Raw genomic sequence first — 23,186 nt, 5'->3', positions numbered from 1 at the left:
TTGGTGCTGTGTATAGCCTGTCTGCAGCTGTCTAGCGCATCCTTGAACAATGCAGGTGCAGGATGTGATTACGTCATGTAGCGGCTTCATTGTTTCAAGTGGCTTTAGCAGTTGCATTGAATGTCAGCGAAAAAAATGAAGCTTCAGAAACTGGGACGTTTGGCTCTCGCGTTCCACATGTTTTGCTCCTCACAGGTCGATGGTGTGCGTTTTCGTGGATTTTGTGGCGAGTGTTCGTGTTCAGAAATACAGTTTGAAGGTGGAGAGTCTTCCACTTTGTTCAAGTGTTTCTTTGCGCTTGCTTTCCTTTGTTATCTAGAAGGCTGCACTTCTTCAGGTAACCTGAAGAAGTACAATCTCGTGCACGAAAGTCTTGTTACCATGCGTAAATAAATAAGTTGCTCGTACCGTTTAATATCACTCCAAGAAAAATTTCGTTACAAATAGTTACTTACATCCCCATACCTATCCGCATCTGTGATAGATGCCTCCATAAGGATGTTTTTCGGATGGTCATGCGTAGCGTAGCATCTTGCACAGAAATCTCTTTTTACATCACATGTTTTGGATATTATTGTCCGGGTGAAGGAACCCTGCTTATGCTGAGAATATTGTTTTAATTTAATTTAATTCACCTAGCATTGATGATTTTGGTCACTTTACAAGCAAAATGCTCTGTGCAGTAAGTATACCCATGATAACAGAAATCAAGTCATCTTAATAAGAGCAGCAATGTTCTGAATGGGAACTTGTGCGCCCTGCGAAACGCTGATACACATACAGAACTTAAGGTACAGTGATACGAGTTACGTTGTCTTGTGTGGTGAACCATCCCTATGAGAGTGTCTTCTTCCTCATGGGAGACGCGGCAAGTACACCTACTGATACTCGTACTCGCATATTGAGAACTGAAAACAAAAAAGAAAGTATGTATACTTTAAGCTTGTTGGGAATACGGAGAAGCCGCATATAACACATTCATCATCATAAAATATAGTTGTTGTTTCCCTGCCAAAAGCGCTCATTCGAAGTTAGTGAAGTCAACTCAACTTAAATTATGGTGTCCGGTTCAGTGCCCAACCGCAGCTTGATTTAGACTGAAACAGAAAAATACCTAAACAACGAGATTTGGCCGAGGCAGACCACACTTAGGGACGACACAAACAGCCTCAACGCCCAGAAATCAACGAATGCAACAACTCAGGGAAAAGAGGCGCTGACGCCAGGAATCGAACCTGGGTCTTCTGATTTCCGTTCAGATATGCTACCACTACCCATGAGCCATTGAGTGCCTCAAGTACGGGGGCCGACGGACAACCAATCACGCTATTCCCATTCTCTCTTACATCTTTCTCACTCACTCGCTCATTCATACACGGCCAGGGCGATTTGTAAACGACGTAAACAACGGAACGGAAGACGGAAGTCAGAAGACCCTGGGTCGATTCCTGGCGTCAGCGCCTCTTTTCCCTGAGTTGTTGCATTCGTAGAAAAATACCAGATGACCACTGCATGCTGCCCCTATGACGGCGCAAAATTTACGTCATGTATTGACCCACTGCGAGGGCATCATGTCCGATTTTATGCGATTTGTACTTTGTAATATGTTCGCAGTATAAAGTTGAATGGTTGAATGACGGTTCAAATGAAACGTATGAAATTCAATTTTGAATGCTATTAAATTTTCCGGAGTTCTTCACACTGCGTTACCTACGGGTGACGAGGAGGAGAGGCTCCTACGTTGCACACTTCTGTTCAAAGTATTTGTGGCATATTATTTTGCACATTATTATTTGCATATTATTATTTTGGTGTTAGACAAAAACCATCATGTCAATCGTTTCAAGCGACACTGTGGAGGGATGCACAGTAAAAGGTTACTCTGGAGCTTACTTCAGAGATGTAGCTTACAAACCACCTTCTCCTGAGTCAGTTCTGCTGATGCAGCGTGCTCTTGCATTTTTTGTTGTGTGCGTTTCTTGCGCGCCACACACGGTACAAATGAATAAATAACGTAAATGCATACTTACTATCAAACTAGAACACAGAGCTCAGACGAGCACAAGAGCAAGTTGATCACCAGAGATCTTGCAAACGGCGCACTTCGTTTCCCCAGTGTGGCGACCAGGCCATCCGCCGGGAGCTCCCAGTGACGCAATGGTGAAGGGTAAATTGCGGGCGTCCACACCAGGTGATCTGCAAGAGCCACTCACAGCGTCCCAGATCAGCAGCACGGGATAAAAGCTCGGGTGAAGTGTGCATGCGCAGACCGAGTTCCTTTCCCAACCTCCTTCCTCTTCTCTCCTCGGCTTCTTCGTCTCCCCTCTCATCTCCCCTGCCCCCACGTTCCCAAATATTCTGTTGATCATTCTTGTCTTGACGATGACTATACGCTCTGTAAGCGCGCGGGGTCACCGCGCATGACGCAGGAGTGACGTTTCAAGGACGCCTTTGATTGGCTGGACGAAACATGTGCTCGCTCCTAAAAGGTAAACAATGCAGCGTCTAGCCGAAGCTGAACTGTAAAACAGCGAATACGGCTCTGATATCGACATCAAAAGTATGTTTTTTTTTTTTTTTCTGTGATGATCTTGGCTGTATGAACAAACGTGAAAAGAAAGTTGAACGCAGGAAACGCGCTTAAGCGTGAATTCCTGGACGTCTGTATTAGGTCGAATGCGCGTGCTTCATTCAGAGATCGTTCATACAGCGTCAGGGTTACGCTGTCAACCTATGGACAGATCCAGTGTGCTTTGTGTGAATGCCCCAACGGAAATGAGAAATGTAGTCATACAGCACGCTACATTGCTGTATGCTGCCATCAAGCACATGTCAAAGACTGACGTACTGCAACAGTAGCATACCACTAGACATGAGGAGTGTATTTAAGTGTGATTTTAAAAAGGCCAAATTTAGTAATCGAACTTGAATACTTTTTCTGTACTTCTACGCATTTTCCATGTTACACTGAAAGCACTACTCTGTGCGACACCCGCATGTCAAGCGAAATATTCCCTTTCGTCGCAGCAATGCCTCATGTGTGTACAAATGCTTCAATGACCGAAACAAGCGGGACATCCATGTCCCTCTTGGGAAGGGGTAGCATACTGTGCCTCGGGTTTGGGAGGTTTGGGGGCACGCAGGAAGCGATGTGAGGTCCTGAACGGTATGCGGGTAACTATCCGAACCCTATCAGACAGGACTGATGTGCGGCCCCGAAGTGTGACTTCAAAGTATATAGAAAGTAACTCGTTACTTTTAAAAGTCCTGAAGATGGTGCCTCGGTACTGCGGCGTCAAACAACTCTGGTAGCTGTATCTTGCCAGTCGCGACGGTCGAGTGCCTTCTCCCACCGCCGACGTTCCCGTTTGTCTTTTGGAACAGGGAAGACAGATACTTCATCCAATTGTCCATAGCACGTATTTATTACAACACGAAATCCACAACACGTATTTACCATTTTGTCGCTTAAAAACGACGTAAAACACGACAAACTAATAGCGTAAAAGCGACCGACCCGTCTTGTTTACCTTTTTCGCTGCTCACACGTGGTGCAATGGGCCTCTCCACCAATAGGAGCTCGCCACATCACCGCGCGCAGCCCTCGACTCTCTCCCCCTCCTCTTATGCGCAGAAACTCACTTACAAAGCGTATAATGCTACCTCACCCTTGATCTGGGCGGGTGTAGCGCTTGAATGATTCTTAATTATTTTGCGTTTAAATTAGTCCAGAAAATAACCGCAAGCGGGCAGATCCGAGGATTTTAGAAGAGAAAAGGGAATTACGATTCAGTGTTCGCCCTACATGTCTCTCAGATGGAACGGGCGTGTTGTCTTTGCCGTTGTCTTGTTTGCAATTAACAGTGACGTGGCCGTGCATGCCTCCATTTGATGACTTCCACGAAAGACGACACGATTGACACGCTGACATGATTCTTAATAATTTTGCAATGAAATTACTTCGCAAAGTAACCGCTGAGGAGACAGATGCGTGACCTTGTACAGGGGAAAAAGCATCACGATTCAGTTCTGTTTCTGTCTGGCTTTAATATAATCATTATATTTTTAGTCTAAGTACATGCTCAACATCTGTATTGGCGCACTATGGCCTAAGTTGCCCTTGTGTCATTAAACTCCGAATCATCATCATCATCATTCAGTTCTGTGCCTGGCTCTCGGATGGAACGAAGTGTCCTTCAGCGCTCCTCGTGACTGTTGCTGTGGCGAACAATAGGCTGATTTGTTACGTGCTTGGTCCTTTTTGTTGTTAGCGTATTTTGTTCTTCCTTTCGCAGCTGTTTGCATTCCTCTCCCTCCTTTTTGTCCAGAGTTGTCCTAACCCAGAGACCGTTTCCGGCACCGATTCCGGGTACAGAGAGGGTGAGGAGGCAGAGAAGAAAGTGGAGAAGGCAGGGAGCGTGGCCTTTCTTTTTTTTTTTTTTTTTGTTAGCATGACAGCGAGAGTTGCGGTTTGCGCACGTGTACTCCCGGTTACGTCTCGCGGCTTTGGCATGTTGTAAAAGTTCTGTTTATTACTGTTGTGATATAACAAGGTGAAATATGTACTGAATCGGCTCGCGGAATGTCAAGCAAAACTGCAGTAATGCATGTCCAGATCGACTCTCTCACTGCAAGAGGTTCTCCTACAAAGGGCTGCTCCAATCAGGGAAAACAAAATAAGAATACTGGGCCTAAGTTTTTTCGATCAAATGTACTAAAAAGATATGCGCAAAGACGAGAGCACTGGACGTCACGGGGCCGTATTGGATCAAAGGCTGCCGAAATCAGACTGGCCTACCATGTCCCTGGTCGAGTAATTTAATGCAACTTCAAATTTCCTAATACGCTTTGTAAACAACTGGGTTTCAGTAATGTCGCGTGTATTCCGCTGCAGTGATTTCTCCAGACTGCCCTACACCCCCAAATGTTTAGGAACATCCTCAAAGCTTTTCCCCCAGTTTACATGCCATGCAGAATCACAGCTGAGCCTTAAAAGGACCTTGAAATACCCTGGAATGTGTGTTCCCAAATTCCGTGGGAACCGTGGTAATTATGACTCCCCCTCCCCCACAATTTTCTGGATAAAGCACTTCTGCGTACCATTAATTCTACTACTTATCCATTTATACATGTAATAAATATCTTACTATGCTGGTAACTATGTTTTAGAATGAAAATAGGTAAATGTGATAATTAGCAATAGTTTTACAAGCTCCTGAATTAGCTACTTAAGATGTAGCTGTTCGGGATCGTTATCGGCTTCGTTACATTTACGGTTCCATGTATAATGCAATTTAGTTACTGAGGTATCATTATATCAGCGATGCCCATCCAGCGTCTGCGCTAAATTCCTGGCTTGAGTACATGTTGCACACAAAATGCAATTTTGTTACATGTATTCGTTTCTGGAGGTACTTATGTCCACTAATTGTCTCTTAACAACTTGGAAATACGAACTTTGTAGTTATGGCGATAGGAATCGTGACAGCATTCCCGGGCCGGCACATAGCAGCCGCCGCATACAGCAAGCACAGCAAGGCAGCAAGCTCAGGGCGCCTGTGCTGGGAGAGAAGGACAGCATCGTTTCCCTCTCAACTCTCTTCTGTGCCTCCTCACCCTCTCTGTACCGGGAATCGGTGCCGGAAACGGTCTCCCGTCCTAACCTGCCGAGACATACCATGATGACGTCAAACCTGACGTCCCAGGATGCTCTGAACCGGTCGACACAAGAAGGACGGTGGCGCCACGTTGTGTGATGCTTTGTAACTATGTAGCAAGCTCTCTCAGCAACCATCGACGGCCAGCGGCCGCTTTCTTCAAGATGGCATCGCTAATTTTAAATTAATTTTGGTCTCCGTCTGCACTCCTTCTATTTACTTATTTTTTCCATAACTAAGTTCTCTCTATAAAAAAAAAACTTCAAGTTCAGCATTGACTCAGATTATGCACTACTACAGAATGAGTAATTTTAAAGTAATTTAAAGTGACTTAAAAGTAAAATTGCAAAAAATGCAGTGGCTGTCTGCTACTTTCCACTGCTACATTTCTGGGCGTCAGGTTCACGTGGAAACTGACCTTTGGTTCGGCTACAGCACAAAGGACTTTTACAAAACCTTGCCAACGTTTCAGCGTCCTTCCCTTCAACTACAAGCATGCGACATCGAAGTGTCGTACAGCTCCTATTCAAGTTAATATTAACACTGCAAAAATTTGGGGAAAATGTGGGGAAAAGCCAACCATTGGGGCCATGAGGAAATATTAATTCAACAAAAATATTCTGTTAGTTTAACGCAACATTCTCCCACTGCCCCCAGGGTCGCTGATATGACACTCGGAAGTGTGTAGTGATCATGCTTGCAGCGCCACCCAGTTATTCTAATAAAAGGCCGCGCAGCCTAACCAGTCGCTGTCAACAGGTCCCAGTCAGGGGTCGAAACCGGAACTGAGCCGTAACCGAAAACCGCAAAAAACGTTATTTTTTGCCGAACCGGACCCGAACCGAACCGTAAACATTTTTATCTCCCCTTGAACGAACCAGAACTGAACCGAAAAAATATAATGCGGTAACCGGTTCGCCAGACGGTAAAAGCGCCTGTACATTCCCACTCGACCACCACGCACCTGCTGCCCGCATCGCTTGGAATCTTGCCGAATTCATGTAGAGCAGACAAACTCATAAACCAAAAAATGGTGAGCCCATGCACCACCTACAGCCTCACCTTCAATAGATCCACAACATCCCTGTACATTTTTGTGACTCGAGGTGTAAAAAAAGATGATGTGCTATGCGACAGCTGCACTTTGTATTATTGCCCAGGCTACTTCCTTTCATTCAGCGTCGCAGTGTGAAGGCGGCGTATATTGTAATAGTCGAAACTGACATCCACAAGCAAAGCAGGCCTCTGGCGAACACGGGAAAGAGGTTGGCGTGTGGTCCAAAACAGGGAGAAACAAAGCACAGCAGCAGCCTCCCCAGTGGTTTATCCAGAATCCCAAGCATGGAGGGGTGTTTTAAAAAATGTGGGAAAGGATATTACATCATTACACCTTGACATATCATGAAAAGCTGAAATGGCAAATAAATTGCAAGGGCACCCCGTCTAGGGAGCACTCAGGTGAAAAAAGTAAGGGTGTGTCATCGAACATTTGGGGGATTGTTAGGGGTGTATAGCGGGGTATAGATAAATCTTTCGGCCGCTACTTGCCCTCTTTTCTACCACGCGACCGCTTTCTTCTCTTTTTCCTTTAGAAAATGGCAATAGCCTTTTGCAATGGAGTTCAATAGTATACTATACGCCATTTCCCAGCTCTTTTCGGTTACAGTAACTGATAATCTGCTGCGAATTGCATGATTCTTCGTACCAATGAAGTGTACACTCTTAAAAATGAACATCACCACATAGCACGCTCCTGGCCAACCATCACCCCGAATGACAACGTTCTCGCCCTACATTTGTTGAAAACGAGAGGCGGAGCCTATTTTGTGCCCATTATGCACGGTACAGAATAGGCTTCGTATCCCGTTTTCAACAAATCAGGGGCGAGAACGTTGTCGTTCGGGATGATGGTTGGCTAGGAGCGTGTCATGTGGTGAATCTCATTTTTAAGAGTGTAGAGGCGAGGGAGTAAGAGGAACAGGCCATCGCCGGAACCTGATATTACCTCTCACAGGTACTCTGATTAGCACAGTACACGTAAACCGGTTCGAACCGATTAGTATCGGTTCAAACCGCTATTTTGGTTGCGCTGAACCCAAACCCAAACCGAACCGATAACTTTAAACCGGATCTTGAAGCGGACCTCAAAAAGTAACGGTTCCGAGCTTTGGCTCTAGTCAACCACGAAGTACATCAAGACAGCAGCTTCTCGAATGGACCGTCATGTGCCATGTCTCACGAGTTTCTTGCTTCGTGAACTACTCCTGGCACATGCGCGGCCTTCTATTGGCAGAACTGTGTGGTGCTGCAAGCATGATCACTACAAAGTGATACTTTTTTTTTTTCAACGTTATTATTAACTTTGACGGAGCTGCACATGCCCGGCGAACACTTGGTTGTCGCTGTTGCGCTATCCCGCTTACCTGGAATGTCCACTTTTGAGTCTCCAGATCAACACGACGGTATTTAGATCTGCACAGTCGTGCAAAGGTCGACTACAAAATTGGAAGCGATTCACAATGCTACATCCAATGACCCGACACTGCAAATAGCAGCGTCCTTCATACGGTACAGCTGGCCTTGGCCACACCACGTTCACCCGTCCGCATCGACGCCAGATCTTAACAACTTTATTTTGACTTATAGAGTGGGGAGGTTCATCGCCAGAGGGGATCGCAAGATCTCGTTTTCACTGTCTTGATGCGATTCCTGTCATTGATAACCTCGTCTGCTATGGTCTGTGTCTGGTTCTCCCCAAATCATAAACAACGCTTCTTAAAGACTGCATTCTGCTCATCGGGGCTTTGCAGCAATCTGAGATCAGAAAAGCCCTCTATTGGCCAAGCATGAACCATGAAATTAAAGCTCTTATTCCTAGCTGCGTGGTATGCCAACAATACCAAAGGAATAACCGAAGCGAACCCTTGAAAAACCGCAATGTACCTAGGATGTGACCCGATTCCGCACTATTTTTCCATCCCGAATCGATTCCGGACCACTTCGGGTTAAACCCGATTTCTCCACTAATTCTAATAATGTATTACGTTGTATCGTCACGTACACAGTTTAGTGGCAATATGTACACAAATCTGATTAACATATTATCTGAATGCAACAGTAAACTATGCTAAACACATTTCATGTTATATCATGTGTTGTTCGTGACTATAAATCGTGAGGAATGCATGTTTGACCAATATGTGCATCTCTTACTATGGGGTAGCTTGCGTGGCAGAAAGAAAAAAAAAGTACCCGGTGACACCCGATTGTATCAATAGCAACCGATTTCACGCCGGATTTCAAAGTTTGAAAATAGTACCGGATTCCCCCACCCAAAGTCCGCCAAAGACATTTAACCCGAAAAAGTCAGATCCTAAATACACCTACTTACCCTTGGCGGCTTTTAGGAATGGACCTCCTTCATCTACGAGGTGTTACCTATTTCTTCATCGTCGATCACGTGAGCAAGTTTGTTGAGCGGCAACCGATGAAGTCAGTATCCGCCCCCATACACCGACCAGCGCCGTTAACGAAGTCAGTACTAGGTTCGGGTTACCGAAGGAGATAGTCAGTCTCGTTTGGGTTTGCGAATTTTCTGTCTAGTTGGATTATACTGCAAAACCCAACGACATCATACAACCCAAGATCAAATGGCATGTCTGAAGGAGCGGTACACTCACTCATCAAGACAGCCGAGGACGGGACGGTTCTTTTCCTGGCACTTATGAGCTACAGAAACTCCCCAACCTAAGGCATGAGGATTCCGGAACTACATACCGACAGAAGGATTAGTGACATTTGTCGCTGTTCTTTTTCACCTATTGAAGGCTCAGCTCAATACAACGGACTGAAACTTTGGCAACACATGCAACACGTTCACGGTGACAGCAAGTCCGCAAAGTCAGCGGTTAGTCGCACCATCTCCGACATCAAGACTATTTTGGCTGCGACGCCGCTCAACGTTGATAAGCTCAATTTTAAATACAACTTTCTGGAAGGCAAAGCGAATACTCTGTTGCAACTGAACCGCGAGATCCAGGCTGTCATCCCTGAGGATTTACTGGAAGCCGAATGTGACGACTGCGACAGGTATCTTGAGCCCATAACAGAAACTACCGTGCTTGTCAGAAGCGCTCTGGCCTCAATCGTGTTGACATCGCCTGCTTTACCGTCGAGCACAGCCAGTAATACTCCACAGCCGCTGTCATCGGGCGACACCGCCAACTCCTTGCACACCCCCAATGTATCGGGCGACGGAGTAAGTTTGCCGAAGCTAAGTATCGACAGTTTCAATGGTGATGTCTCCACGTGACAATGATTTTGGAACCAGTTTCGTGCGAGCATACACACGAGGAAAACCAAGAAACTTAAGCCCCTCGTGCTAAACCAGGAAGTCTGGATAAGACACGGATACATCGTTGGTCGCCGTCGTGACTCAAGTGGGGCATCAAAAGAGGCCCTATACTGTTCTTACGAAAAGCAGAGCTTTGTGCAAGTGTAACAGTCCCTACTGAAGCCCGCTGTTGGCTGGGAATACCAGACCTGAAACATATCACACGATTCACCCGAAGATTACCACTTCGCTATAGAGAGTTCTATTTCACACATTAACTCCAGCAATGGGGTAGAGTATCCCCGTGGGAAAGAAACACCCCAGTCATTATCATTAAATAAGGTTGTTGGTGTTTTGGGACAAATTTCCCCCACTGTCTACCACTGCTTCGAGTTCAGACTTGGCTGGATAAATATCGCCTCCAGCTGATGTGTCACTGTCGACTATGAGACCCAACAGTTTACGCTCTCAAGAAGAAAAGCTCCACCGCCTTACCTTGAGTGAAGATGCGGTTAAATAACGAGGGGAGGCATGTTATTTATGGCTTTCCTTAGACAGAGCCAGGAGGTACGTGTGCTCGCGCGCGTCGTGTTCTCATGAGCTTGTTTGTTCAAGACTTGCTCACATTGCCAAAAAGAGTATACTTTACGTTTCCTCATTGTGTGTGTCCGAAATTAACTAACTTTGGTTCATAACTTATGTGATGATATCATTCGATATAACACGCAGCACCAAGAACATGACCTCTCGAACATAGTTCAGTTATAATGATTTTTATTACGCACAATTGACGTACTCACATGGAGCGTTTATCAATCATGTGCACTGGGGGCCATCCTTTGATTGAAGTGGAAGGTCCCATATGCTACGGAGGGTAAGCAACCTGTCGTAGAATCCCGTGTTGCACACACCGCTCTGGCAAACCTATCGGAGGAAATATAAGATCCATCTGAGTGTCTCAAAATAAATTCCAGGTGCCATGTCCTCAAAATAAATTCTAGAGCGTTTCTTCGTTCATTGCAGTGTCTACTTACTTTAAACTTCTAGCAACTGTCACGCACAACTAAGCATCAAACTTATATAACAAGCCGTCTATCGTAGATAAGCTTGTTGAACCCAATATCTATGATATCGCCTATGACACCTACAATTAGTGTACATGTATGAGCAGGTTAGAACCCACGGGAGACAACAGAAAATTCCCACTGGAGTCCTCCGAAACCGAGCCCCGTGAATACAATGGGAACCAACACTCTGCTGTATCAATAAATATTACAGGGAGTCCCTAGGGAAAAATAGCGCAAGGTCTGTAGCTGCACGTTGAGCACGTGTTTCCAATTTGACCGTGCATTCCCAGCCGACTACAGCTATTTCGTCCTACTTGGGACTCGCCAGCCCGGCGTAGGGAAGTGACACAATCTTGGGTCGGCACTAACAGTGCATCGCTGCGAGACGTTCCACGATGACAGTTGTTGCGACAATGTTGTTGACAAAGTTATTGACAATGTTCTGCGTGCAGACAAGCAACGCGGTATACGATTCTGAAGTCGAAGAAACTGGTTGCAAAGAAGGATGTGTGGGCAATACCTGACCCCTACGAAAGAGGTCACTTGAAGGAAGAGGACTTGCTAGCAGCGATGGGTTAGACTGCTCCGTCCAGAGCCGAAGAGCAAGAGACGTCGTACAAGTAAAGGAAGGGGACAAACAACACTTTATTTCAAGATGATGGGTAGGGAGTTTCATCGCGGGAGGCGATACTCTACCCTATTGCTGGAGGTGAAGGGGGAATGAAGTAATGCGCCCCGTTACAATGAGGGTCGAAGTCATATGCCGTCCAAAAAGGCGAAGAGAGCCGTGAGGGCAGAGCGTCGGTGAGCTGGATGCGGCCAGTGGCCAAGCAAATTTGTGAGGCAGAGGGGGCGGGAATCGAGCTCGTTGAGGGAGGCGGAGAGTACGGAGCGAGAAGGGTGGTAGTGTGGGCAGTGAAGAAGAATGTGCTCATGATCTTCAACAGCACTGCTGTAACTGCAGTGGGGAGAGTCAACGTGGCTCAAGCAGTAGCACCACTGTGCTGTGAAGGCCACGCCAAGGCTCATTCGATGAAGTAATGCAGCGTCTTGACGAGAGATATGTGCGGCATGCGGAAAGCGAGCGCTGGGTCAACTCTCCTCAGCATGGGGAGGGTAATACGTCGGTGGTCCTTTGGCGGGTAGCCGGAGGAGTCAGAGAAGGCTCCGAAGTATGGATCGCCGATCGCCTCACAAAAGTGCAATACGCGTCCGTATCCGAGACGAGAGAGCTGCTTCGTCGGCGCTGTCCGCCAGGTCATTGCTTTCGACACCACAATTGGCGGGAGCCCATTGGAGAGCGAGCCTATGTCCTGCTTCGTAGACAAGTTTTTAAGCGGTTAACACATCCATAACCAACAGTGCGGAGGAGTCTCGTATGGCAGAATTTTCAGTTGCTTGCAGCGCAGATGCTGAGTCAGTAAACACCACCCAATTGGGGGGGGGGATGGAACGATGTGCTGCAAAAAGAAAAGTAAAGAGTTTCGCAGCTGTGGATGGTGTACAATGCCAATGGCGACGTCCTTGAACTACGCCTTCATCGGGGATAACAGATGCTGACGCGGACTTGCCATTTCGAGATGCGACATCGGTGTAAGCGGCGGTAGAGGTGGAAAACTTCGCGTCTACGAGAGCATAAAAATGGGCTCGAAGGACTTGAGGGGGAACCTGAGCTCTGCGGTCGTGAAGGTCAGGGTGACGTGCGAAGGCACAGGACGAAGGCACAAGACGTGGGGGCACAGGGAGAGAACAGGGGGCGTTCGGCGGTGTGACAGTCCCAGTTGTGGAGCCGGTGAGAGCCTAGGAAGGGATGGAAATCGCTTTACGAACGGTATCGAATTTTCGTGAGGAGTGGGTGACGGGAAACGTGCGCATGCAAACGTATGAAGTGTCTAGCCGCTTCCCGCTCACGGAGGACCTCCACAAAAGAAGCGATTGGAACGCACAGGCTGGAGCTTCCGTGCACAAACCCAAAGAGGGAAATTACTCATAGTCTTGTGGGTGAAAGGGAGCTCGACGCACTTTTCGGGCGAATGGTCCACTCCAAGTCGCGTAAGGTAGAGATGAACGTTGTTTAACGCTTGTTGTGAACAGCGCTGAATGGCTGGTCGTGACTTGCCTACTGTCCAAAGGGCAACGTCATCGGCATACACGGAGAATGCCACCTGGCGAGGAATTATCGATTTTAGGCCTGCCATTACCACATTAAAAAGTGTAGGACTGAGAATGCTGCCTTGGGGTACGCCTTAATGAACAGAGTGAACGGGCTTTGGCCGTGGGATGCGTGGACAGCGACAGTTCAGTCAGAAAGAACATCGTGAAGCCAGCTGAAAAGTCGACCAGATACTCCAAAGGACCGCAACCCGTGGAGCACACAGATGTGCGAGACGGTGTCAGGGGCGCGTAATGTCCAGGAAGACTGCTACAAGGATCAGCCAATGTGCACGAGCATGTTGCACTGTAGAGACCAGATCGAGAACTGGATCCATAGAGCTTTGGTGGCGGCGAAAAAAAAGCCATTTCCTCAGAGAACGCACCTTATTTTTCGAGCCACCAGTCGAGGCGATGCAAAACCATTCTCTCCATCAGTTTTCACACACAGCTTGTCAGGCTGGCGGGGCGAAAGGAGGATAGGGCATTTGGGGGTTTGCCTGGCTTCAGGATTGGAACAACTAAAGCCTCCTTCCGAGTAGATGGGACGGATTCATGTCGCCAAAATGCATTATAAGCATGAAGGAGAGCTTGGAATGACGGATCGTCAAGGTTTCGCAGTGCGGCGTAAGTGATTTTATCTGGTCCTGGGGGGCAATCGCACATTCAACGCAGTCTTCAGCTCAATCACAGTAAAGTCGCGGTCCATAACCTCCCGTGGATGGGGCCAGTCTTGGTGGATTTCTGTCTGCAGGCTCTGGACGAAACTGTTGTGTACTGCAGACGTTGAGGAAGCCGCTGGTGTCGTTAGGATGACGGATAAATCTGTCGCTAGGGTGGTTTTGTCTACACCTTAAACGATAGCCAATGCGGCGAGATGATTCTTTTTTAGGGGCGCATCTTACAGAGTTCGAATTGTGCTCGAGATCTTTGTGGCGGTGTCAAATAGGGAAAGGCGTTGACAAAACTTACGCCAATGCTTCCGGCCCACTTTGTTAAGTTTGCGTGTTGCTTTAGCTTTCATAGGGCGGTACGCCACAGTGTCAGGAAGTTGCCCAGCTCGGCGGACCGTTCTCTCGGCTCGGCGTAAATAAGCTGTATTAATCTTTTGAATATCGCTTTGTGCCTTGCAGTAAAGCCGTCAAGATACTACAATACTATAATTATTTTTTGTATATATTGGGTATATATTTATTGCTTTGTTGTCACGTGTAGCTTTATCCTTGTGTTTTCTTCTCTGTTGTGGCTGAAGCGGAACTTTTCATTCCTATGTAAGGTGGTGAAGAGTATGCTAGTTTGGACTAAACATGACGACAATGCAAGGCAACGAAGACCGACACGGCGGCGTTCTACATGCACCTTTCGGAAGCTCAGCAGCCTCGAGCAGGAGGTGAGCTCCATTGCACTTGCGTTGTCCCTATCATGCATAGTCATGCAGTTCCACGTAACTCGAAGCCAATCAAAGCACTTGAACAAGCACCGGGAAGGTTTCGGGAAAGTAACCTTGATGATTCCCCCACTGCGTCTTTGTATAACCACCAGTTTTGAGAGTATATTCGTATCCGCAAGACATACCAAACCTACAGACGACACCTATAGCATATACCTTGAATTCATTGATTTGATGCACCTGGCTCTCTATATACATTTATCATTTTTACAAATGTGAGTAAAACACGAAGCTGAGCACATGCCGTGATCATTCCTATAGAGCAGCCTACCGATAGAATGATGGTTGGCAACCATGCTGTTGAGCAAGGGAGAGACATCTCCCCAGCAACAACAAAGAGCCAATGGTTATACAAATGGTTATACAATGGTAATGTTTAAATATGCTCTATGTTTAACTCTTATGTATATACAGCGTGTTTGTTCCTATTCATTACAGAACTTTTATCAAAACCAGCCGAGCAAAATAGACGCCGTTTTTGCAGTTGAGTTCTACGGCAAGGCTGCCATCCTCTTGAAAAATGTATGCAGCTACAAGATGACTAATTACCTAAAATTCTTTAGTGAGCTCTCTAATTATGGGATGTCATGCAAAAGCTGGCGATCAAATTGAGAGACCATCATAGTTGAAAGTAATTCCACATTTAACAAATCCTGAAACATGCATGTGCGTGAAGATATCCACACGCAAATTTTGATATGGAAATGAGCGGGAACTCAAAATGAGATGATGTAATTAATGTCCAAAAAATAGATTTTGCTCACAAAAAAATATGAAAGTGCTTTGAAAATTCGGTTAATCAGCTCCTTAAATTGTTTGAATTTGAGGAGCTGATTGACCAAAAGAGAATATGGCAGCAATTTAACGCCGCATGCGAGCTGCTTTACCCAAATAAGAGCTACACAAATAAGACGTAAAGACAGCCGAAAATAAGTCGCTGGATGAAACATGTCGGGTGAAATTTGCGCTAATCTTGGCTCCACATTTACTTGACACAAAGCGGAAGGGAATAATCAACGTATACTCCCAGGGACACAGACCATCATTATCACTGGATGACTGCTGATCACAAACATATTGATAAAGGCAAAAGCTATGACTGAAGGATCTTTTGTTTTCTTTTTACACACGAGGAAGCGTATCCTGAGGGTAGCTAGCGCACTTTTGCCCAGCGACTGAATGTTGGCTCTCATTGTTTGTCGAAATGTTGTGAAAAACCGTGTTGTTTTGATTGTCCCCATGGGCTTCCGAATTCAGGGGGAAAATGGTGCCTTTGCTGAGCAATGTTTAGTGATTCATTATGCAAGTGAACTTAATTAATACATGGAAACAGCCTGTTCGCACCGCTATTCCTCAATTCCTGCTAGTTGCCTGTGCTTGCATTTTACATTCTTTTTCCACAATCTATTTTTATGATTAGACTTGCCAACAATGCAATGGTGTCATACAGAAACCCTGCCCTTCAAGTCCCTTGCTGAAGAATGGAGCTGTGGCCCTTTTTATGCATGTATGCGTGAGCCAGTCTGTGAGGCAGGAATTAGTCTGGGTAGTTGGTACATAATGCTTGGTGTTGAGGTAGGGCAGCAGACAAAGACATGGGTAACAACACATAAAACAGTCGGAACAGATGACACTAGTGGTGTCTGTTTTGTGTGTTCTAACCCGTCTTTGTCTCCTGCTGCTCCTCAGTACCAAGCAAGTCTGCATGCAGTAAAATTGCATTGGAAGTGAGTGCATGTCTGTGTACTTTGTTTCAACCTCGTTGTCTTTTTGCATTCGTATCACACGAAAAGCTGGAAAATATAGAGAAGTCAGAAAGTAGTCTCGGGAGAATGTCCTTCCTGTTGTTTTCTGTTGCCCACGAAACCCTGAGGATTTACGTGTAAATCCCATTTTGCAGAAATGTTAATTTTCTACTGCGGAAGGCTAGAAGCTCTAATGATGATGTACGCGTACTACTGCATGCAATGTTGTTATAGATTGCAACAGACTTTGTAAGCAATACTGTGTGTTCATGCCAACATACTAGCACTAAGCTGAGAGGGCACCAATACAAGACATACACCGATGTACATGCTTTGAAAATCACATCACTTTTTATAAGACCAAGTTAATTTCAGCACTTGGAATTGTGCGTTTCTGTACAGCACAGATCTTCGGAACTAAACCTTTGTGGTTTCAGATATATCACAGCACTGGAGTTTCATCCTTGCGACAAATTTGTCAAATAATCTTGCCTTATGTTATTCCTTCATAGTACATTTCAACAACGGACATATACGCGCCATCGGTTCATCTCACAGGGGCCTAGATTGTCTCCAGGGACATTTACGCAGAATGTGCAAAACCACCTTATGGCTTTGGATGTACCCTGCGGCCTGTTATGGGATTAAACATGTTTCACTTGACATATCTGATCTCTATCCAATTATGTATTGCTTCACGTAGGTCCTACATCACCTGATACAGGATGCATGATACACTACACATGGCACCATATTTGGCCCTATAAATGAAAAAGGCATGGAAGCTCATAGAAGAAACATCATCGATGTTCTATGTACAGGTCTTTTTCAATATGGTCTACAATTGGCCAGCTGTTAGACATGAAAAATTGAACTTCTACTGTACGTTCCGAAATTATACATCTGTCGTACTTCAAAGGTTAGTAGATGCCTACATTGTGGTCTGTGTCTACTGTGCCTACTTAGAGGTCTGAGTGATGTCTAGTACACTGCTTTTTGTAGAGGTCTAAATAATATACAGGCTGTTGGACGTCTATAAGGCACCTATTTGTAGCCTCGGCCACAAAGTTTCGTCGTAGACATATTTAGACGTCTATTATCCCACCATATGCTGCATGGGATAGCAGCTCTGCAGAGAGATTTCCGTCCATTCGGTGCCTCTGGCTTTGGAGCCTCTGTTAAACGGGTTTTTAAGCTCGGAGAGCGTCGCGTGTGCAAAGCCACTCTAAACCTTTGGGTGTCACCGGATGTTCTTTTCCGGTAGATCCGTATTCGGGTTCAGCTTGTCAGGCTGGCGGGGCGAAAGGAGGATAGGGCATTTGGGGGTTTGCCTGGCTTCAGGATTGGAACAACTAAAGCCTCCTTCCGAGTAGATGGGACGGATTCATGTCGCCAAAATGCATTATAAGCATGAAGGAGAGCTTGGAATGACGGATCGTCAAGGTTTCGCAGTGCGGCGTAAGTGATTTTATCTGGTCCTGGGGGGCAATCGCACATTCAACGCAGTCTTCAGCTCAATCACAGTAAAGTCGCGGTCCATAACCTCCCGTGGATGGGGCCAGTCTTGGTGGATTTCTGTCTGCAGGCTCTGGACGAAACTGTTGTGTACTGCAGACGTTGAGGAAGCCGCTGGTGTCGTTAGGATGACGGATAAATCTGTCGCTAGGGTGGTTTTGTCTACACCTTAAACGATAGCCAATGCGGCGAGATGATTCTTTTTTAGGGGCGCATCTTACAGAGTTCGAATTGTGCTCGAGATCTTTGTGGCGGTGTCAAATAGGGAAGGGCGTTGACAAAACTTACGCCAATGCTTCCGGCCCACTTTGTTAAGTTTGCGTGTTGCTTTAGCTTTCATACGGCGGTACGCCACAGTGTCAGGAAGTTGCCCAGCTCGGCGGACCGTTCTCTCGGCTCGGCGTAAATAAGCTGTATTAATCTTTTGAATATCGCTTTGTGCCTTGCAGTAAAGCCGTCAAGATACTACAATACTATAATTATTTTTTGTATATATTGGGTATATATTTATTGCTTTGTTGTCACGTGTAGCTTTATCCTTGTGTTTTCTTCTCTGTTGTGGCTGAAGCGGAACTTTTCATTCCTATGTAAGGTGGTGAAGAGTATGCTAGTTTGGACTAAACATGACGACAATGCAAGGCAACGAAGACCGACACGGCGGCGTTCTACATGCACCTTTCGGAAGCTCAGCAGCCTCGAGCAGGAGGTGAGCTCCATTGCACTTGCGTTGTCCCTATCATGCATAGTCATGCAGTTCCACGTAACTCGAAGCCAATCAAAGCACTTGAACAAGCACCGGGAAGGTTTCGGGAAAGTAACCTTGATGATTCCCCCACTGCGTCTTTGTATAACCACCAGTTTTGAGAGTATATTCGTATCCGCAAGACATACCAAACCTACAGACGACACCTATAGCATATACCTTGAATTCATTGATTTGATGCACCTGGCTCTCTATATACATTTATCATTTTTACAAATGTGAGTAAAACACGAAGCTGAGCACATGCCGTGATCATTCCTATAGAGCAGCCTACCGATAGAATGATGGTTGGCAACCATGCTGTTGAGCAAGGGAGAGACATCTCCCCAGCAACAACAAAGAGCCAATGGTTATACAAATGGTTATACAATGGTAATGTTTAAATATGCTCTATGTTTAACTCTTATGTATATACAGCGTGTTTGTTCCTATTCATTACAGAACTTTTATCAAAACCAGCCGAGCAAAATAGACGCCGTTTTTGCAGTTGAGTTCTACGGCAAGGCTGCCATCCTCTTGAAAAATGTATGCAGCTACAAGATGACTAATTACCTAAAATTCTTTAGTGAGCTCTCTAATTATGGGATGTCATGCAAAAGCTGGCGATCAAATTGAGAGACCATCATAGTTGAAAGTAATTCCACATTTAACAAATCCTGAAACATGCATGTGCGTGAAGATATCCACACGCAAATTTTGATATGGAAATGAGCGGGAACTCAAAATGAGATGATGTAATTAATGTCCAAAAAATAGATTTTGCTCACAAAAAAATATGAAAGTGCTTTGAAAATTCGGTTAATCAGCTCCTTAAATTGTTTGAATTTGAGGAGCTGATTGACCAAAAGAGAATATGGCAGCAATTTAACGCCGCATGCGAGCTGCTTTACCCAAATAAGAGCTACACAAATAAGACGTAAAGACAGCCGAAAATAAGTCGCTGGATGAAACATGTCGGGTGAAATTTGCGCTAATCTTGGCTCCACATTTACTTGACACAAAGCGGAAGGGAATAATCAACGTATACTCCCAGGGACACAGACCATCATTATCACTGGATGACTGCTGATCACAAACATATTGATAAAGGCAAAAGCTATGACTGAAGGATCTTTTGTTTTCTTTTTACACACGAGGAAGCGTATCCTGAGGGTAGCTAGCGCACTTTTGCCCAGCGACTGAATGTTGGCTCTCATTGTTTGTCGAAATGTTGTGAAAAACCGTGTTGTTTTGATTGTCCCCATGGGCTTCCGAATTCAGGGGGAAAATGGTGCCTTTGCTGAGCAATGTTTAGTGATTCATTATGCAAGTGAACTTAATTAATACATGGAAACAGCCTGTTCGCACCGCTATTCCTCAATTCCTGCTAGTTGCCTGTGCTTGCATTTTACATTCTTTTTCCACAATCTATTTTTATGATTAGACTTGCCAACAATGCAATGGTGTCATACAGAAACCCTGCCCTTCAAGTCCCTTGCTGAAGAATGGAGCTGTGGCCCTTTTTATGCATGTATGCGTGAGCCAGTCTGTGAGGCAGGAATTAGTCTGGGTAGTTGGTACATAATGCTTGGTGTTGAGGTAGGGCAGCAGACAAAGACATGGGTAACAACACATAAAACAGTCGGAACAGATGACACTAGTGGTGTCTGTTTTGTGTGTTCTAACCCGTCTTTGTCTCCTGCTGCTCCTCAGTACCAAGCAAGTCTGCATGCAGTAAAATTGCATTGGAAGTGAGTGCATGTCTGTGTACTTTGTTTCAACCTCGTTGTCTTTTTGCATTCGTATCACACGAAAAGCTGGAAAATATAGAGAAGTCAGAAAGTAGTCTCGGGAGAATGTCCTTCCTGTTGTTTTCTGTTGCCCACGAAACCCTGAGGATTTACGTGTAAATCCCATTTTGCAGAAATGTTAATTTTCTACTGCGGAAGGCTAGAAGCTCTAATGATGATGTACGCGTACTACTGCATGCAATGTTGTTATAGATTGCAACAGACTTTGTAAGCAATACTGTGTGTTCATGCCAACATACTAGCACTAAGCTGAGAGGGCACCAATACAAGACATACACCGATGTACATGCTTTGAAAATCACATCACTTTTTATAAGACCAAGTTAATTTCAGCACTTGGAATTGTGCGTTTCTGTACAGCACAGATCTTCGGAACTAAACCTTTGTGGTTTCAGATATATCACAGCACTGGAGTTTCATCCTTGCGACAAATTTGTCAAATAATCTTGCCTTATGTTATTCCTTCATAGTACATTTCAACAACGGACATATACGCGCCATCGGTTCATCTCACAGGGGCCTAGATTGTCTCCAGGGACATTTACGCAGAATGTGCAAAACCACCTTATGGCTTTGGATGTACCCTGCGGCCTGTTATGGGATTAAACATGTTTCACTTGACATATCTGATCTCTATCCAATTATGTATTGCTTCACGTAGGTCCTACATCACCTGATACAGGATGCATGATACACTACACATGGCACCATATTTGGCCCTATAAATGAAAAAGGCATGGAAGCTCATAGAAGAAACATCATCGATGTTCTATGTACAGGTCTTTTTCAATATGGTCTACAATTGGCCAGCTGTTAGACATGAAAAATTGAACTTCTACTGTACGTTCCGAAATTATACATCTGTCGTACTTCAAAGGTTAGTAGATGCCTACATTGTGGTCTGTGTCTACTGTGCCTACTTAGAGGTCTGAGTGATGTCTAGTACACTGCTTTTTGTAGAGGTCTAAATAATATACAGGCTGTTGGACGTCTATAAGGCACCTATTTGTAGCCTCGGCCACAAAGTTTCGTCGTAGACATATTTAGACGTCTATTATCCCACCATATGCTGCATGGGATAGCAGCTCTGCAGAGAGATTTCCGTCCATTCGGTGCCTCTGGCTTTGGAGCCTCTGTTAAACGGGTTTTTAAGCTCGGAGAGCGTCGCGTGTGCAAAGCCACTCTAAACCTTTGGGTGTCACCGGATGTTCTTTTCCGGTAGATCCGTATTCGGGTTCAGCTTGTCAGGCTGGCGGGGCGAAAGGAGGATAGGGCATTTGGGGGTTTGCCTGGCTTCAGGATTGGAACAACTAAAGCCTCCTTCCGAGTAGATGGGACGGATTCATGTCGCCAAAATGCATTATAAGCATGAAGGAGAGCTTGGAATGACGGATCGTCAAGGTTTCGCAGTGCGGCGTAAGTGATTTTATCTGGTCCTGGGGGGCAATCGCACATTCAACGCAGTCTTCAGCTCAATCACAGTAAAGTCGCGGTCCATAACCTCCCGTGGATGGGGCCAGTCTTGGTGGATTTCTGTCTGCAGGCTCTGGACGAAACTGTTGTGTACTGCAGACGTTGAGGAAGCCGCTGGTGTCGTTAGGATGACGGATAAATCTGTCGCTAGGGTGGTTTTGTCTACACCTTAAACGATAGCCAATGCGGCGAGATGATTCTTTTTTAGGGGCGCATCTTACAGAGTTCGAATTGTGCTCGAGATCTTTGTGGCGGTGTCAAATAGGGAAGGGCGTTGACAAAACTTACGCCAATGCTTCCGGCCCACTTTGTTAAGTTTGCGTGTTGCTTTAGCTTTCATACGGCGGTACGCCACAGTGTCAGGAAGTTGCCCAGCTCGGCGGACCGTTCTCTCGGCTCGGCGTAAATAAGCTGTATTAATCTTTTGAATATCGCTTTGTGCCTTGCAGTAAAGCCGTCAAGATACTACAATACTATAATTATTTTTTGTATATATTGGGTATATATTTATTGCTTTGTTGTCACGTGTAGCTTTATCCTTGTGTTTTCTTCTCTGTTGTGGCTGAAGCGGAACTTTTCATTCCTATGTAAGGTGGTGAAGAGTATGCTAGTTTGGACTAAACATGACGACAATGCAAGGCAACGAAGACCGACACGGCGGCGTTCTACATGCACCTTTCGGAAGCTCAGCAGCCTCGAGCAGGAGGTGAGCTCCATTGCACTTGCGTTGTCCCTATCATGCATAGTCATGCAGTTCCACGTAACTCGAAGCCAATCAAAGCACTTGAACAAGCACCGGGAAGGTTTCGGGAAAGTAACCTTGATGATTCCCCCACTGCGTCTTTGTATAACCACCAGTTTTGAGAGTATATTCGTATCCGCAAGACATACCAAACCTACAGACGACACCTATAGCATATACCTTGAATTCATTGATTTGATGCACCTGGCTCTCTATATACATTTATCATTTTTACAAATGTGAGTAAAACACGAAGCTGAGCACATGCCGTGATCATTCCTATAGAGCAGCCTACCGATAGAATGATGGTTGGCAACCATGCTGTTGAGCAAGGGAGAGACATCTCCCCAGCAACAACAAAGAGCCAATGGTTATACAAATGGTTATACAATGGTAATGTTTAAATATGCTCTATGTTTAACTCTTATGTATATACAGCGTGTTTGTTCCTATTCATTACAGAACTTTTATCAAAACCAGCCGAGCAAAATAGACGCCGT

General features: G+C 45.5%; 1 protein-coding gene across 2 annotated transcripts in view; it reads right to left on the bottom strand.

Moving 5' to 3' along the window:
- Positions 1-10,753: 10,753 nt before the first annotated feature.
- The window catches only part of LOC135370070 (uncharacterized), a 255,687-nt gene continuing 243,254 nt past the window's right edge, over positions 10,754-23,186 (bottom strand). For both annotated transcript variants that reach the window (XM_064603765.1, XM_064603766.1), the window contains one exon: positions 10,754-10,914. In XM_064603765.1, coding sequence (XP_064459835.1) covers positions 10,807-10,914 — 108 coding nt within the window. In that variant the 3' untranslated portion in view covers positions 10,754-10,806. The remainder of the gene's footprint in view (positions 10,915-23,186) is intronic.

The sequence above is a fragment of the Ornithodoros turicata genome, chromosome 10 (assembly GCF_037126465.1).
Source record: "Ornithodoros turicata isolate Travis chromosome 10, ASM3712646v1, whole genome shotgun sequence".
Taxonomy (NCBI): domain Eukaryota; kingdom Metazoa; phylum Arthropoda; class Arachnida; order Ixodida; family Argasidae; genus Ornithodoros; species Ornithodoros turicata.
This window is presented reverse-complemented; position numbering and strand designations above follow the sequence as displayed.